Genomic DNA, 17,232 nt, shown 5'->3' on the forward strand with positions numbered 1-17,232 from the left:
GCAGAAGACACCGCCGCTCCTGTCAGCTTCACGCAGCAAATGAGGTGAGTAGCGCGATCAGCTGCTGTCAGTCAGGTAACTCACGGCCACCGCTGGATCCAGCGGTGGCCGCGGGTAACCTCAGTGACAGCTCAGCTGATCGCGCTACTCACCTCATTTGCTGCGTGGAGCTGACAGGAGCGGCGGTGTCTTCTGCAGCTCCTGTCACCTCCATGTAGCAGAGCTGGATGCGACGCTGGACCATTCTGGATTACGCCGGACATGGAGGGCTTTTTCCTGCCAATAACTCCGTATTACCCCGATTGCCAACGCACCAGGGCAAATCGGGAAGAGCCGGGTACAGTTCCAGAACTGTCGCATCTAATGTATGCGGCAATTCTGGGCGTCTGCTGGCTGATATTGTTAGGCTGGGGGGCTCCCCATAAGGTGGGGCTCCCCATCCTGAGAATACCAGCCTGCAGCCGTATGGTTTTATCTGGCTGGTATTAAAATAGGGGGGACTGCACGCCGTTTTTTTTAATTATTTATTTATTTATTTCTCTGCTCCATAGTGACACGCCCACCGGCGGCTGTGATTGGTTACAGTTAGACAGCTGTCACTCAGCGCGTGGGCGTGTCTCACTACAACCAATCATATTTGCCAGTGGACAGGGAAAGCAGGGAATACGAGATTGATTAATGAGCGGTCGGCTTTTTCAAAAGAGGAAAAGCCGCCGGAGTTTAGAGAACAGCCGTGCAGCGCTGCTGCAGTGATCGGGGAACGGTGAGTATGCGAGAGGGGTAGTCCATTCAGTCACTCTGGTGATTAGTGGTCACCGATGAGTCCTTCACGGGTGACCGCTAATCAGGACGCGACACCCAGACAGAGCCGCGGTATGACAATGAAGTTGGGTGAAGTTCACCCCAGTTCATTCTCTATGCGCGACTCTGTCTGCTGTCAGCGGGTATGTATCTACGACACTGTGCATCACAAACACGCATAAATTCACACGGAAAACACATACACATGTCAGTTATTTCTCTCACGCATAAACGGACAATCAACACGCACACACGGCTAGCATACGGCATTCACACAGATGGCACACGGACACAAGAAAAGGACACAAAAATGGAAAACGGACCCGAAAAACGGACATAACACACGTGCGTGTTTTTTCACGGACGGGTGAAGGGGGCCTAAAATAGAGCACAGTGGGCAGGAGATTTCTATATCCCATCCACTTTGCTGGAACTATAAGACGCCGTGTCTCTTGTGCAGGAATCAAAAACTCATTGTGTAAACTTAACCAAAAGTTGGAGTAACACTTTAACAATCCTTCCATTTTCAGCTATGATTGATAATCCTAAAATTTTCATATTAAGGCCGTAGTCACACTTGTGAGTGACTCACGTGAGGCATCACCCAGCACAGCCGCACACTCCTCTGACAGGAGCGTGCGGCTGCATGTATTTCCATGCAGCTGAGATGCTCCCGTATGGAGAGCGCCTGGCCATACCGGGTAATGCAATGCGAGCTTCTCGCGAATCACTCGTAAGTGTGACGCTGGCCTAAAAGGAAAACTTGGCATTAGTAATAATTAAAGTATCCGTATTACAAACACTGTAGTAGAAGCATTGTCCAGTATTCCTATTTGTCTCCATGTGTCTACGGTAAATTCCTTTACTATCTTTGTATCTGTTATTTTGCTTCTTCATCCCCCAGAACAAGTCTGTTTGCGGATTACACATTTTGCAAGAGGATTATCAAGTGATTTTGTAGTTAATAGTAGCTTCATAAACTGAGTGGACTTAAAGTGCAAATGCACACATGTCCTTGCCAGCTGTTTGTAGACACCAGTCTGCCTATTGTTAGGGGCTGTAGAAACTTATCATCCTAAATATTTCGTCTGTCTTCATCATATGGGAGACTGAATACTGCCCACAACAGTTGAGATTAATTAGCGACGCTCCCTATTCATTAAGCAGCACTAATCTAATAAGACCAAATCAATGTTCCACTAATTTACATGGTGAACTAGCACAGCTGCGAGCTTAGGATGGCACTGGCGCCTGACTAATGAGCCACAATTATTTCAAATGTCCCCACCCGTGTCTCTGAGTTTGCAGACAATCTATTTAAAGTATGTGATACCAACAGCCAAAAGCATATTATCTGTACACGACAAGTATTCTAATATACACAGAGTGTATTACAGCTTTCTTAAGGTCTTATACCCTGCAAACTTTGAAAGGGCAGCAAAACATCAGCTCAGAAAAATCGGGTGGATTTCCATTTGAATGTGATAACTAATGCCCCATAAAAAATAAAATTTAATAAAACAGTATATTTTATTTGTAGACTATTTCCACTATTTTAAAATAAGTACTGTATGCACTTTTCCTCTCAAAAATTTAGGTGGAAGATTAGGGGTGCGTCTTATAATCTGAATGTAACTTACCAGGAGGTGGTGGAGAGAGGTAGCAAGAGGTAGAAGGCAATGCTGCGGCAGCTGTGCTGCTGGGGCTGCGGGTGCTATGCTGCTGGAGCTGCGGGTGCTGTGCTGCAGGCTTCAAATAATGGCGTCTGGAGTTGGCACATGCGCAGATGGACCTCTAAGCTCAAGAGCTCATCTTCGCATGTGCCACTTCTGGCCCATTGATCTAACAGCAGCAGACTTAAGGAAAATGGCATCAAGAGGTGGCACGTGCACAGATGAGATCTTGGCTTGTCATTGAGCCACTGGCTCAATCTGCGCATGCACCAACTCCGGGAGCCATTTCTTTGACGCACGCACCGCTGGCAGTTTCTGGGACAGCATCTGGGACACCCGCTGCACCACGGGCAGCATCACTCTGCTCCACCACTGCCCCTTCCTCCTGTGATCCCACTCCACCACCACTGCCACCCTCCCCCTGATAAGACACCACCGGATTATAAGACAAACCCCATTTTTTTCCATCCTTTTTTTTCCTCTAAATTTGGGGTGCGTCTTGTTCGTCTTATAAAATGAAAAATACGGTATTTGTTATTATTATTATACCATAACATATGTTTTGTTATGTTCTAAAATGGAAGATGAGTATATAACTGGTGTTATATTTAAATTAGAACATGGCTGCTATAGCTAGTGCACAAATCCATTCTATAAAACATTCATAAAGTCAATGTTTAGCATTCTACAGATTTTTGTGTCTAGGCAAATATTATCTGATCTTCCATATCAGTTGGTCTTATTGGATAACCTGTAATGATCTAATATGTCTGGCTTATACAGTACAACATAAAATATAGACAATACTGTCCCCTAATTAGTGCTAGCTTGGCTATCCACTGTTTAGATATAATATGTTAACCTTAAAGGGAACCAATCATCAGGATTTTCGTGTAGAAGGTGCAGCCAGTGCAGTACTGGCACTATCAGGCACAGTGTGTACATACCATTAGTGGGCAGCTCGGGTGTTTAGGCTGTGAAATTCAACTTTGTAAAGTTTGAAAATTCATGCACTTTTTGATTGACGTGTGCACCTCGCTGCTAATGTCCGGGCGGGTTATGCACGTGTATCCCCCCCCCCCACCGCCTGTTCCTCCCTCTCACTGGCCGTATGTAAATTTCTACACGGCGTCAGTTAGCGCCTGTGCATAGCGCTCATCTCCAGTGCCGTGTTTCTGAAGCCCACAGTATTATGGTGCATGAGAGGGCGGCGCATGCGCCCTCGCTTCTTCAGATCTGTTGTGACTGCAGGAGCGCGTGCGGTCACAACAGGACTGGAGAACAGCTGATCTTACTGATTAGCTGCAGCAGACGATATCGTAGGAGACGTCTACTGCAGCTAATCGGGGTAAGATCAGCTGTTCTCCAGTCCTGTTGTGACCGCGCGCGCTCCTGCGGTCACAACAGATCTGAAGAAGCGAGGGCGCATGCGCCGCCCTCTCATGCACCATAATAATGTGGGCTTCATAAACACGGCGTCAGAGATGAGCACTATGCGCAGGCGCTAGTAAGTCCGACGCCATGTAACTGAAGATTAGAAATTTACATACGGCCAGTGAGAGGGAGGAACAGGCGGCGGGGGGGGCGGGGATACACGTGCATAACCCGCCCGGACATTAGCAGCGAGGTGCACACGTCAATCAAAAAGTGCATGAATTTTCAAACTTTATAAAGTTGAATTTCACAGCCTAAACATCCGAGCTGCCCACTAATGGTATGTACAGCCTGTGCCTGATAGTGCCAGTACTGCACTGGCTGCACCTTATATAGGAAAATGCTGATGTTTGGTTCCCTTTAAAGAGAAGCTACCATCAGAAAATGACCTAGAGGTTAAATCAGATTTGTTGTAACTTGTATCCATCAACAAGCAGCATAACCAGAATGAAGAAATAGCAAGTGTTGTAGCCCATCTACTGCTTATCATACCAAGGTCTTCATATATTTTATGTTTGCAATATACCAGTACTTTTTATGTCCTGTTGATGAATATATAAATTTTATGGTTGATATGTCAACATGCAATTTTTATATGCTTGTCTATATATTTTATATGTAAAAGTAGTTTGTTATCTTCAACCCTATCCTTTTGTACATAAAGTTATTGTTCATATGTAAACTCATACTCAGTGATTTTCTATGTGGGTTTACTTCACTTTTAATTATTTGTAATTGGAGGCTAGTGGCATACACCAGGAAAGGGGTATTTTAGAAGCTCTACTCCTACATGCTCATACCATGACTAAGGGTGCTTGACACCAGAAACTAGTAGAGGCATCATTGGGGATGTGGCATGTGCTGTATATTTTTTGTGATTCTAATAATAATGAAAACTAAAGTTAGTGAAGCTGGGCTTGGAGTTTCTTCTCATACTGTATGTAAGTGCCCAGCTCACTATGGATAACATAAGAAAATATTTTATTATACTCACCTTTAGCATGGGCAGGTCCAATGGGCGTTACTGGTCTTGGTCCAGCGCCTACTCTCTTCCTTCCATCATCATTCTTCTTCACAGTTCCGTGTGGATGACAAGTCCTACATCATCTACACAGAGGCCTTCATTGTGCTCCTGCCCATGAGCACTTTGCTCTGCCCTGCTGATCACATACGGATTTCTCTGGTGATAACAAGGGATGAGCGAGCAGTAAAATGGTCAGGTGGTCGATGCTCGGATCAAGCATATTGAAATGCTCGGGTTCTCCACCCGAGCACCAAGGCAATGTTAACCTTTGGGAAACTCGAGCATTTTTCTGGTGGCGCCCCCGGCAGTCTGCAGAAAGCCTAAAAATGTCACAAATGTATAAGAACAGTGTTCCAATGACATGGGAACAGCATAGGGAAGACCCCTGCTAGCATTTCTGGCTCCCAGTTCACTGTTGTGAACAATGTTGTCTGAGTATTAGGGGGAGGAAGAATCCTGTGTTCCTCTTACCGTGTGAGATGTGTGACATGCACTTTCACTTATTAGCGCATGTGCAGCAGTTTCTCTCTGCCTGTACATTCACTGGTAAGCGAAATCAAAAGTGAATAGTAGAAAAAAAAATAGCATACTCACCTCTTTGCAGCCCCCTGTTACACATCCGATCGGCTCCAAGACCTCCCGGTAGTCAGCTGATGCTGTCACCTGACAGCATCATCTGATCGTTTAAGTCCGGTCAAAAGCCAACTTTTTCCCGCCCAGCCGGTTTAATCAGCTGACTGCATCATTTGATCGTTTAAGTCCAGAGGTGAAAAGCCGGTCTGCTTTTTACCGCCCAGTTTTTAAATAATCAGATGACAAATCAGCTGATCGTTCATAAAAGCCGGCTGTTTTTTTACCGGCCAGCCAGTTTAAACGATCAGATGATGCTGTCAGATGACAGCATCAGCTGCTTACCGGTGGGTCCTGGAGTCGATCAAATGTGTCTCGGTAGTCTGAAAAGAGGTGAGTATAGTTTTTTTTTTTCTACTGATGCATCAGCTGATTGTTTAAACGGCTTTTAAACAATCAGCTGATGTGTCATCTGATTCAGGTTCTTGAACCCGACATATCATCAGATCGGTTTACCTTCCGGCAAACCGATCAGATAATATTGGATCCGGATTGGATATCACGAGAACCTCGACACAGGACTTTGGCGGAGGGAGGGGTTCTTTAGTTCAATAAAGATGGAGTCACTAATTGTGTTTTATTTCTAATAAAAATATGTTTGGGTTTTTTTATCTTTACTAGAAATTCATGGTGGCCATGTCTAATAATGGCGTGATACCATGAATTTCAGGCTTAGGACCAGCTGATAATACACAACTGGCCCTAACCCCATTATTACCCAGAGAGCCACCCGGCACCAGAGCTGCTGTTTGATGGTTTTTACTCACTGGATTTACGCCCTGGAGACGTACTGTATTCCAGGTGCGCCCGAGTCCTGATGGCTGTGCCTGCCAACCCGGTGCCACTCGCCATCTGTGCACTCTGGTGTATGTGTGTTCTCCTTGGCATTGAGCACTTGGAGGTCCTCCTGGTGTCTGGGTCCTGCCGCAGGCAGCTTGGACTATTTAAGGGAATATGTCCCAGTCCCCTCTTTGCTGCTGATGCCTCGGACATTAGTGGTGGCAGATGAGTCCTGAAAACCCACCTGCCTGGCAGAGTTAACAGATGGCTTGAAGTCCTTGTCTTTTCTGGGATCTGCAACCCATGCATGCAAAGTACTGTGAGCCCTGGGTGTCCACTCCACAGGATCCCTCTGTCCTTGGAGCTTGCTCTCTCTTGCTCTCCAGCTACTTTCCTCCTCTGAGTGGCTGTTCTTACTACTCAGGTATTTGCAGTGTCTTTCCTTCTTTCTATGTGTCTCAAGAGTCTCTGGTCTATCTTGACACCTTTCTTACAACTCCTCTCCTTACAACCTTCTTCTTTCAATTCCTTTCTCAGACTGACTGCTCACTAACACTTCCCAGGTCACTTTCTCCTCCCCCAGGTCTGGTCTCTTCCTCCCAGTTGGCTGCCTGTTATCAAACAGTGCCCAGCCCTGTCATCTGGCTAGGTGAGGCTCCTAGCTGGGTACAGCGAGTATAAATGTCCTGGTGTGCTGGTGTTTGTGTAATGACTGGCACAGTCATGTAGGACCCAAGCTGTTATCTTGATTGTTACCTTATTTTTGTGACACCTGGTTACCGCAGGGGCGTCACACTTGAGCCACCCTGTACTGCGGATTCCAGTCCACAGCTGCCTAGTTGTACCTGGATGGACACAAAAATTGGGCAAAGCCCACGTCGTCTTTTTTTTTTTAATTATTTCATGAAATTCATAAAATAATTAAAAAAAAGGTCTTCCCTATATTTTGGTTCCCAACTGGGTACAAATAGGTAGTTGGAGGTTGGGGGAAGACCGTACTTGCCTGCTGTACCTGGCTGGAATACAAAAATGTGGCAAAGCCCATGTCTTTTTTTTTTTTTTTAAATTCATTAAAAAATAAAAGAAAAATAAAAAAAAACCAAACATATAACACTAACTCTAGGGTTAGGGGTAAAAAAAAAATGCGTGGGCTCCCACTGCATTTTCTATTGCTAGCTAAGGGTAACCCAAGCAGCTACTAGCTGCTAACTCCCACTGCCTTGTGTTACCCTCACTAGCAATGGAAAATCCAGGGAAACCCTTTTTTAAGTTTTTTGACAAAAAAGTAAAAAAAAAATAATGTGGGCTTTGCCATATTGTACTATGCTAGCCAGGTACAGCAGGTAGGTACGGGCTGCCCCCAACCCCCAGCTGCCTATTTGTATCCGGTTGGGAACCAAAAATAAAGGGACACCCTTTTTTTAATTATTTCATGAATTTCATGAAATATTTAAACAAAAAACGATGTGAGCTTCGCCCAATTTTTGTGTCCAGCCAAGTACAACTAGGCAGCTGGGGACTGGAATCCACAGTGCAGGGTGGCCCAAGCTTTCTGCCCCTCCCCCCCGCTGTGAATTGCAGTCCGCAGCCGCCCCTGAAACAGGTGCTTTCATAGAAGCGCCATCTTCTAGCACTGTATCCAACTCTGCCAGCGGCCCTGGTGCCAGGTGGCACGCTGGATAATAAGAGGTTAATACCAGCTTTGTTTTACCAGCTAGTATTAAGCCTGAGATTCTTAATATCAGGCCAAGTTTGACCCGGTCATTAAGAATTTCCAATAAAGGGTTATAAAAAAGACACCACACAGAGAAAAAATACTTTATTAGAAATAAATGCACAGACACACTTAGTGACTCCATCTTTATTATTCCCTCTCACCCCTCCATGATCTTGGTCTTCTGTCTTCTTTCTTCTGTCTCCTTCAACCGATGCAGCTCTACTATATCAGAAAGTATGTGGAGAGGATGAACGCTTCTGCTCCCCTTGCTGTCTAATCACTCAATGAGTGAGCAGAAAACATTATTGACATTCTCAGGTGCTGATTGCATGTGTTTTTGGTGCATTTCCTCTGCAGAAACTCACTAAAAATGCACGTGCGTTTTTTACCCGCAGATTTTCCACATATAATGCAAGTCTATGGGGAAAATCTGCACAGAAAACTCAGCGTTCCAGCAAGAGAAGTAGACATGTTACAGATTTGAAAAATACACCACAGGTCAGTAAACACTGAGTAAAAAAGAATCACCAAGGACATCAGATTTCTATAAATCCCAGCCACTTTGCTGAAACTGTAAGATTCTGTGTTTTAGGCACAGCGAAAATATGCAGCATCAATAACTCACCAAAAACTGATTGTGGGAACGTAGGTGTCTACCGTATCACAGCATGTGTTCAATGCCAACATTTTCAGGTTTTTCTCATAGAGTTCTTTATGAGCATGTTTAGTGCCATTTTGTATTTTTGTTATACTTGTGACAGGCATTTTTATGGCAGAAAAAATACATAGAGTATCCAGCATTTTTAAAAAATGCCACTGACCCAAAAAACACCAAAATGCCACAAACCAAAATTTGTATGCTCTGTGTTATTTATCTCACTATAAATATTAATGTAACATCTACCACCTGGACACAATATTTTGTCGTCCCTCCCCCCAAAAAAAAACATACACAAAACTGCTAGTGTGGCGCCCCTGAGGCTTCCGTCTCCACAGGAACATTGCACCCCATCCAGCAGTGTGATGTCCCATTCTGGGTAAGGAAAGGAGTGAACGCCGGTCCCCAAGCAAATCTACACTACACCCATTGTTAGGTACGCACTGGGACCAGGGACAGTGGCAGCAACCCTCCCATGCAGCATGCTGGAAGGGGCCGTAAGACCCATCCCTGCTCCTATAGGGTAGATCATAGCAACTGGGGAGGTGGGAGGAGCCACCAGAGAGCAGACAGAGAAAGGAAGGTCAAGTTTGAGCAGTCTGAGAGAGAGAGGGGAGAAGGAGGAGGAGTTCTGCGGGAGGCAGAGGAGAAGGAGAGAGAGTAAGAAAGCGCTTGTCAGTCAGGAGCTAAAGAGAAGAAAGTGACGCTTCCTGGTGAAGAACCTGGGACTCAGAGGGTCCAGGTGACACCAAGTAGAGAGAAGAAGGGATTCCAGGGCCACAGATAGCTTTTGAGCTGGTGGCCTGTTCCACAGGAACATCGGTGGAGGGATCAAGCTGCAACAGGGGACGGTCCCTAGAAACCGAAGGAGTGAAAAATCATCTCCAACAGTAAAAACCGAGGCCCAGGGAAAGTTGCAAACTCCCCGGGCCATAGCCCACAGCAGAACCTCTAGAAAAGGGGCAAATAACCAACAGGCGAGCTCCCAGCCCGGAGGCTGTAGTGGAGGCCGAGCCAGGTTCATCCTACAAGGGCAAGGCTTAAGGAGACAGCTGAAGACAGAAACACTTTAGAGAAGGGTACCGGCTTTCATTCCAGGATCTACCCAGGATCGGCGGAGGTCCCTGACAGTGGGTTCCAGCCGCCCAAAGTCACCAGTGTGCTGCAGCCCAGGAAATTTGAGTAAAGACCATGGAATTGCACCCTCTGGTGTTGTCTCAGTTATTGTCGCCTGCATAGACTTCCATCACACCATAGAATCTCACGAGCACCAACTGTGCCCCGGGGTACCGCTCCACCTGTGGGGAGCAGGACCATCCAAGCTGCCATTCCATGAGCCCCGGAGGCCTCATACAGCAGCGGTGGCTTAATAGCCGCAAACCACAGGTGGCGTCACGACAACTATAAACTTTAATCAACCCCACTGAAGCCATATTAATTGACACCCACCAGGGTCACGGAGTCGGGCCCCGCCACCACTAACGACCCCCGGGACTAGTCCGGCCCGGCACCGGGTGTCCCATAGCCCTGGGGTGGGCGAGTCACTATAAAAGTGCAATGTTTTACCAAAGTACTGTGTGTAAAACAAAATATAAAAAGTCTATTTACTTCAAGTATGAGAAAATAAAAAGCCCAATATTTTTACTAACCCCTAAAAGGCTGTAAGTAGAGTAAATTATAAGCATGTAAAAGCAATTCAAGGTTTATACAGTAGCGACAAAGATTTTCAGGGTTTCTTTTTAAAAAAGAAGTGTGATAACTTCTGTCTGGATGTTGTGATGCCATTTTCCTGGTGATGAATTGAAAGTGCATGAAGCTGTCATCATGCAAGACCTTAATTTAACCAAAATGCTTGTGATTATAAGTATGGTCATTTAATTAAACGTTTTGCATATACTAGTTATTGATCACAACCTATGAAGTAATTAGGAGTGATTTGCAAAAAAGATAAAAACAGCTTTATTTATCATACTATTAAAATCAATGACAAAACAGTATACAAATATCTGACATGCAATAAAAGCTGCAAACATGAAATGACATGTAAGGGGAGGTGAAGGAAGCCTATGCCAGTGCTGGCAATGTCCCAATTGAAATGCACCCAAAATAACCTCCTGCCAATAAGGTCAGCCCAAAGGTGGACAATAAATCCCAGCAGGAGGGAGGGAGAAAGACCAGAGGTCTGAGGTTACCAACTCCCCAAAATGACCTCCTAACAATCAGATCAGCCCAGTGGCGAACAGTGAGTCCCAGCAGGAGGGAGGGAGAGAAACCATAGGGTCTATAATTACCAGTCAGGAGAGGCACTGGAACAGGCAGACGGTAGGCAAAGGAAACCCCCTAAAGCATCCGACGTACGTTTCGCTATCGCTATACTATTTGCTTAATCATGGATGATGATGGTTGTTAGGAGGTCATTTTGGGGAGTTGGTAACCTCAGACCTCTGGTCTTTCTCCCTCCCTCCTGCTGGGATTTATTGTCCACCTTTGGGCTGACCTTATTGGCAGGAGGTTATTTTGGGTGCATTTCAATTGGGACATTGCCAGCACTGGCATAGGCTTCCTTCACCTCCCCTTACATGTCATTTCATGTTTGCAGCTTTTATTGCATGTCAGATATTTGTATACTGTTTTGTCATTGATTTTAATAGTATGATAAATAAAGCTGTTTTTATCTTTTTTGCAAATCACTCCTTTCTCCTTGGTCTTTCAAATTAATGGAGTAAACAGTGATCCTTTGCTCTCATGGTATTGCAGGGCCACTGTCACTTTGCATTATGTGTCATAAGTTTTTCGTTTCTATGAAGTAATTAGTTGTTTAAAATGCCATAACTTAGTATTTTGTAGCATAACCTCTTATTTTAATTATTGGACCACATTGACGGGGCATTGAAGCCCATAGGTATTCAAGACATTTTTAATGCCATGAGTACGGGCCCCAACTCGTCACCCTAACTCATCCCAAAGGTGCTCTATAGGGTTTAAATCTGGTGATTGGCTTGGCCATTGCAACAGCTGAACATTTTTCTTTTCTAACCAATTTTTTTACTAAATTGGATGCGTGCTTAGGATCATTGTCTTGCCGAAATTTCCAGCCCCTGGCTACTTTCGTTTTACCATGTGGCAGCATTACCTTCTCCCGTATATTCTTGCATATGGTAGCATTCATATTTCCATCAATTCTATGCAAAGGGTCAATGGCAGATGCAGAAAAGCATCCCCATGCCATGACATTGCCACCACTATGTTTCACTGTAGGTGTTTGGTACTTTTCATCATTACGTTTTCAAATTGGATGGTATATATAGTTGTAATGCCTGATAGGAGCCACAGACTCAGACTGGCTGTAAAGGGAATCTAGAGAAAATCCACTCACAAAGCAGGACCCCAAGAACTTTGCAACCCTTTAACCCCTTTACAGGGACTTGGAATTACACAGAGCCTCAGAGATCGCTAGCTGTGGTAGACTATAGTCCGTTGTCGTCAGACAGAGTCAAAATCCAGGAGATGCAAAACAGGAACAGAATCGGCAGGCAAGGGCGTATTGAGGAGACAAAGCAGGGGTCAAATCTGGAACTGGCAGCAAGGTACAAAAACGACAGGCCGGAGGGTAGTCAAACAACAGCAAGGTCAGCGCACAGGAATCACAATAAAAACAGCACATGAGCCAGGAGAACAAACTATCACTGGCAGTGGTCATGTGACAGGAGGGGGAATAAGAAGGGTGTGGTGTCTTCCCATAGGGTGCAGGTGAATGTTGGCCACTTCAGCCGGGAGACACACGCCACCTACAGTCAGCCAGTGGGACTGCAGGTTCCAGGGAAACCCAGCCTAGTGGTTGAGCGGAGCCTGTGCTCCACAGAACCTCGGGCACCGACTCCTCTCCCATCACTATCCATGGTGGGAACATGGCGGCGTCTGGTGATCGGAGCAGAAGTCGCAGGAGCGGACTCCGGTGGGGACGTGACAATATTGCAGTATATATAGTGCTTGCCATCACTACCAAACAGATTGAACTTAGATTCATCTGAGCACATAAAGGGATAAAACAATGTCAAACATGATTTTCATCCTTAGCACTGACAACCATTGCTTCCGGTTTACTAAAATCATTCGGGAAAATGGCCTTACAGCAACCAGACAAAAGTAATCACATTTTTAAAAAAAATACAAAACGTTTGGTCACACTGTACATTTCCATAACAAAAGAAAAATCACAAAAATTCCAGCAAACAATAACTTGTTGCAGTTATTAATGCATAATTGAAGTGTTTATTTGTATAAATATTTAATCCTGCTTTCATCCATTGAGCACATTACATATGCATTGCGGAGGACAAAAGTGACCTAAATTGCCAGTCTAATGTTACACCTGCCTGTTAAGAAAGATTGGTCAGTACTGAATTCTGTACTGTAGATTCTATTACAACATTATAAAATATTGTTTTATTTTTATAGTTAATAACCCTAAGGACAAACCCTGATGCAGCAACTCAGACCAGAAGGTTTCAGTTCACACACAATCAGAAAAAAGAAGATTCAAAGACATCAACATCAGTCACCAGTGTAAATCAAGCCAGCACATCCCGACTAGAAGGACTGCAGTCAGAAAATCATCGATTACGGATGAAAATCACAGAGGTACTTTCAGCTTCAAAGTTGCAGGACCTTTTAGATGTAGGAGCTAATCTGTTTCATAAGAGCTGTTGTGGTTGCCATATATAATACATATCATGATCTCCCGAAAATAAAAATAAAACATATGTGAATTTCGGTTTGGGGCTACACAAAAACTTAAAAGGGTAAAGTAGTTGATTTTGTGACACTTACGGGTTCATAGCTGATCTTCTTTGTCAAAAATGACAACCATATGCAACTTTACTCCCATACACAGCACTTTTATTCTCAAAACCTGTCCATCAGCCAATTGAAAAATTCTGCACATGAGGAAGCTGAATTGGAGAAGGCTGATGGACAGATCTGTCCAATTGTCCGTATATCAGCGACCATTCTGTTAAATTTAAATGGTTGTCCACTACTGGCCAACCCCTTACTAATTAATAGCTCAATGGTTCTGCATAAAATGTAAATATATATACTTAGCTTCCAGATAGGCACCATTCATCAACACTCAACACTATACCACAGTTATAACGCAGATATAATAATGAAACAATAGTCAAACTATGGAAAAGTTTAAAGTGTAAAATTCAGAAAACACATTTAAGAGGATGAAAAAACGGGCTAGATGTTTATCTAATTATAAATAATGAGACTCATAAATAATTTAGTGTTAAATGATTAACAATTGCCCTGAGAAAGATTGTATTTTTTCAATCTAAGTACAGTAACCATGTTACAGCACCTTAATGAGGTCAGCAATAGCTTTGATTGTATGATGTGGCATCTTTAAAGAGAACCTGTCAGCAGGATTTAGCCCTATAAAGTAAATACATGGCCATAATGGCGCTGTGATACTGATTAAATGGATACCAGCAGTAAATAAATCCGATATTTGGTTGCTGAATAATCTTCCGCTAAAGTTTTCATGCTTATGCATGGAGCTGGACTTGGGGGTAGGTTTTTCTTTTTCTTCTTCTTCTTCTTCTTCTTCTTCTTCTTCTTCTTCTTCTTCTTCTTCTCCTCCGCTCCTTTGCCTGCCTCCTCTGTTTCTTCTACAGGTCCACTGATTATTGAGTGACCTGCCCCCTTTTTGAAATTCTGTGACTCCGCCTTGATTGCGGTGGGTCATAAATGTAATCATCATCCCTCTAAATTATACAGTTCACAATCAGTGCTACTGTTCTTGCTAGTGTATAACATATACATATTTATATTATTTAGTCTTGTGATCAATTTTTGGTTACGTTGCCCACAAAAAAGTTTTGCATGCTGGAATTAGAAATTTCCCCAAAAACTGATTTACAGCATATTACAATACTAAAAAGCCTCTAGTTCTCCTAAAAAAAAATAAATGTGTAACACCGACGTCTCATGGGACTGTATTCAACTCTTTTCAAGCTATTTAACACTGCCTTAGTCATGTCAAAGTGACCTCACCATAGAAACAGATGGTAACCTGGTAGTAACCAACACCCATTGAACCACATAGCGTCCTGACAAATCTTTCATGTATTTTTAAAATGTAAAAATAAGTAAAAAAAATTCTCTCTTAGAGTCATTTGTGGTCAGAAAGGCTATTCTTTAATGAACAACCTCAAACTGATGGTGTCGCTTTGAGAAGTAACATCATCCTGCTGTGACTGAGTGATGTGCTATATTGCATAACTCCTTCTGATTCCTTCCCACTAATACACTTGCTGAAGCAACAGAGGCCAATTGTGTTCTGAATTTTTTACTACTACTGACCAGACAGTTAGTGTTTCTGCAGCTGTTACAGGCTGCTATAGTATGTTTTATACTATTGTATACTATCCCCTCTATTGTGAATTTTTATTTTACTACACATTTGTGCCACAATATACTTAACTTTTCAACTTTAATTATTCAACCATTGCCATAAAGGAAATAAGAAAGAAATAATTGGTAGGTAGGTAGATACATGCACAGTAAGAAAATATGGCAGCATAGAAAGCCCTCTTCTGTACCCATATGATTTTTTTGCTCACATTAATATGCTTTTGTGACAAACCTTGATAAATGCTGAATATAAGCTGAAACGTTGGTTTGTCCTTCTATGTATATATTGGACATTTATTAAAGTGGACTCTATGCTTTTTGCAACTATCTCTGTGTGCCGAAGTTATTATTACTCTCAACAATTTATTTTACGTCATAGCTCCATTTTGGCAGTACGAGCAGACTAATTTTGACAATTAATATCACACTTATGTATGTTGTTCTCAGTCTCTAATATCAGTGCAGGGGATCATTCATTATATCTACAAATGAGCAGTTCAGCAAGTTACTCCTTAATGAGAGTTCTGTTCTCACTGCAGAGCAAGTAAATGTTGCAGAGGCAGAAATGACCATGCTTTAAAAGGAGCATTAACAGAAGGGTTTGCAATGTGACACAACTAAACTCAGCTGTACTACCCCTCCCCCAAAGTCATTCATGCAGGAGATTAGACAAGTAGATCAAAGCTGTATTATTACATCTCACACACTGAGAATCTTGCTCTAAGGTGTGATGGTGACTGAGTCCTATGAAAATACCAGAAACTGAAATAATGTGCAAAAATGTTTGAAGATAATTATATATAGTAATATATAGTAATTATAATTACTATATATATATATCAGTATTTTATTTTCAGCTTCTGGTGTCAAAATTTTGAAAATTTCAGCAAAAAGAATTCCCATGGAAGGGCCAAACAATCTTTAAACGTATCATTCAAAACATAAAGATTTCAACCCATTTTGTGGAGTGAAAGTAGTAAAGAAAGGAAAACAGGAAAATAATATGGTGACAAAAAGTCCTGAAATAAAAGACAGCTGTGAATTAAAGCCCAGAAGTAAACATCAAGTATGGATTATGTCAACATCCTGAAGACTAAGAGGGTGTGTATATGATAATCATGGGTGCCAAGTGTAAAAGGCTCCAATGTATCAGTATGTACAAACAGATTAATTCAGAAATTATCATTGATGAAATGCCATTTATGACTTGAGCAAGTAGACTTTAAACTTGTAGCCATGTGAATCCTGCAACCATACAAGTATATTGACATATTGTGTAGAATAGAAGGCATGAGCAGAAAAGGAACAAAATAATTTGAGGAGAACTACTAATTGTTTTTCCAAACACAACAGGGTAGGTTCACTATATGTGTATGGGAATCAATGAAGTGAAAATCTCTAAAACCATAATGGGAAGTAGGAGGATAAATATGATGAAGTCTTTGGGGCACTCAATAAGTTCTGTGGAGAACTTAATTTACAATTGAGTAATAGAGGCATGTGTGCTCGCAAACTATATGAGTGAGCACAGGTTGTGAAATACTCATTGGATTGCGAAAGTTTCCAGTAATGTTGGCTAATAACTAGTTTGATATTCTGCGTATGTAATTATACTATCACCAAGAAAAAATGTTGATAGGGTAAGTAGTTTGATGCTATACCACAATCCACTGTATAAACTTGGAGATCATTTTACAAGGAAGCTTTGATATATGAGCAAATACTCACAGCACACACTTCCAGTTCTGTACTGTAACTTCGCTCTGACCCGCTCTTGCAGTCCGCACAAGCACACACAAACACGCATAAACACGCACAAACACGCACACACGCGCACATATTATGCTCACCTTACCTTCCGTTCCTTCGCCAGCCTCATGGTTCTTGTAGTTCGCCAGTACAGGATGTGTATCAGGTAACCATCACAACGATGGAGGAACTTCCGCTGTCAGTTACATCTCAAAGGCAGCGCACTGGCCAATCAGAGTCAAGCGGCTTCTGCTTTTGACATCAGCGCTATGGCAGCGGACGTTCCTCCATCGTCGCGATGATTACCCGATACACATCCTGTACCGGCGAACTACAAGAACCGGGA

General features: G+C 43.1%; 1 protein-coding gene across 1 annotated transcript in view; it reads left to right on the forward strand.

Annotated features, from left to right (window-relative positions):
* The window catches only part of GABBR2 (gamma-aminobutyric acid type B receptor subunit 2), a 1,152,522-nt gene that overhangs the window by 1,038,933 nt on the left and 96,357 nt on the right, over positions 1-17,232 (forward strand). Inside the window, exon 16 of the mRNA XM_075314883.1 lies at positions 13,176-13,358. Within this exon, the coding sequence (XP_075170998.1) occupies positions 13,176-13,358 (183 nt within the window). The remainder of the gene's footprint in view (positions 1-13,175; positions 13,359-17,232) is intronic.

The sequence above is a fragment of the Anomaloglossus baeobatrachus genome, chromosome 6 (genome assembly GCF_048569485.1).
Source record: "Anomaloglossus baeobatrachus isolate aAnoBae1 chromosome 6, aAnoBae1.hap1, whole genome shotgun sequence".
Lineage (NCBI taxonomy): Eukaryota > Metazoa > Chordata > Amphibia > Anura > Aromobatidae > Anomaloglossus > Anomaloglossus baeobatrachus.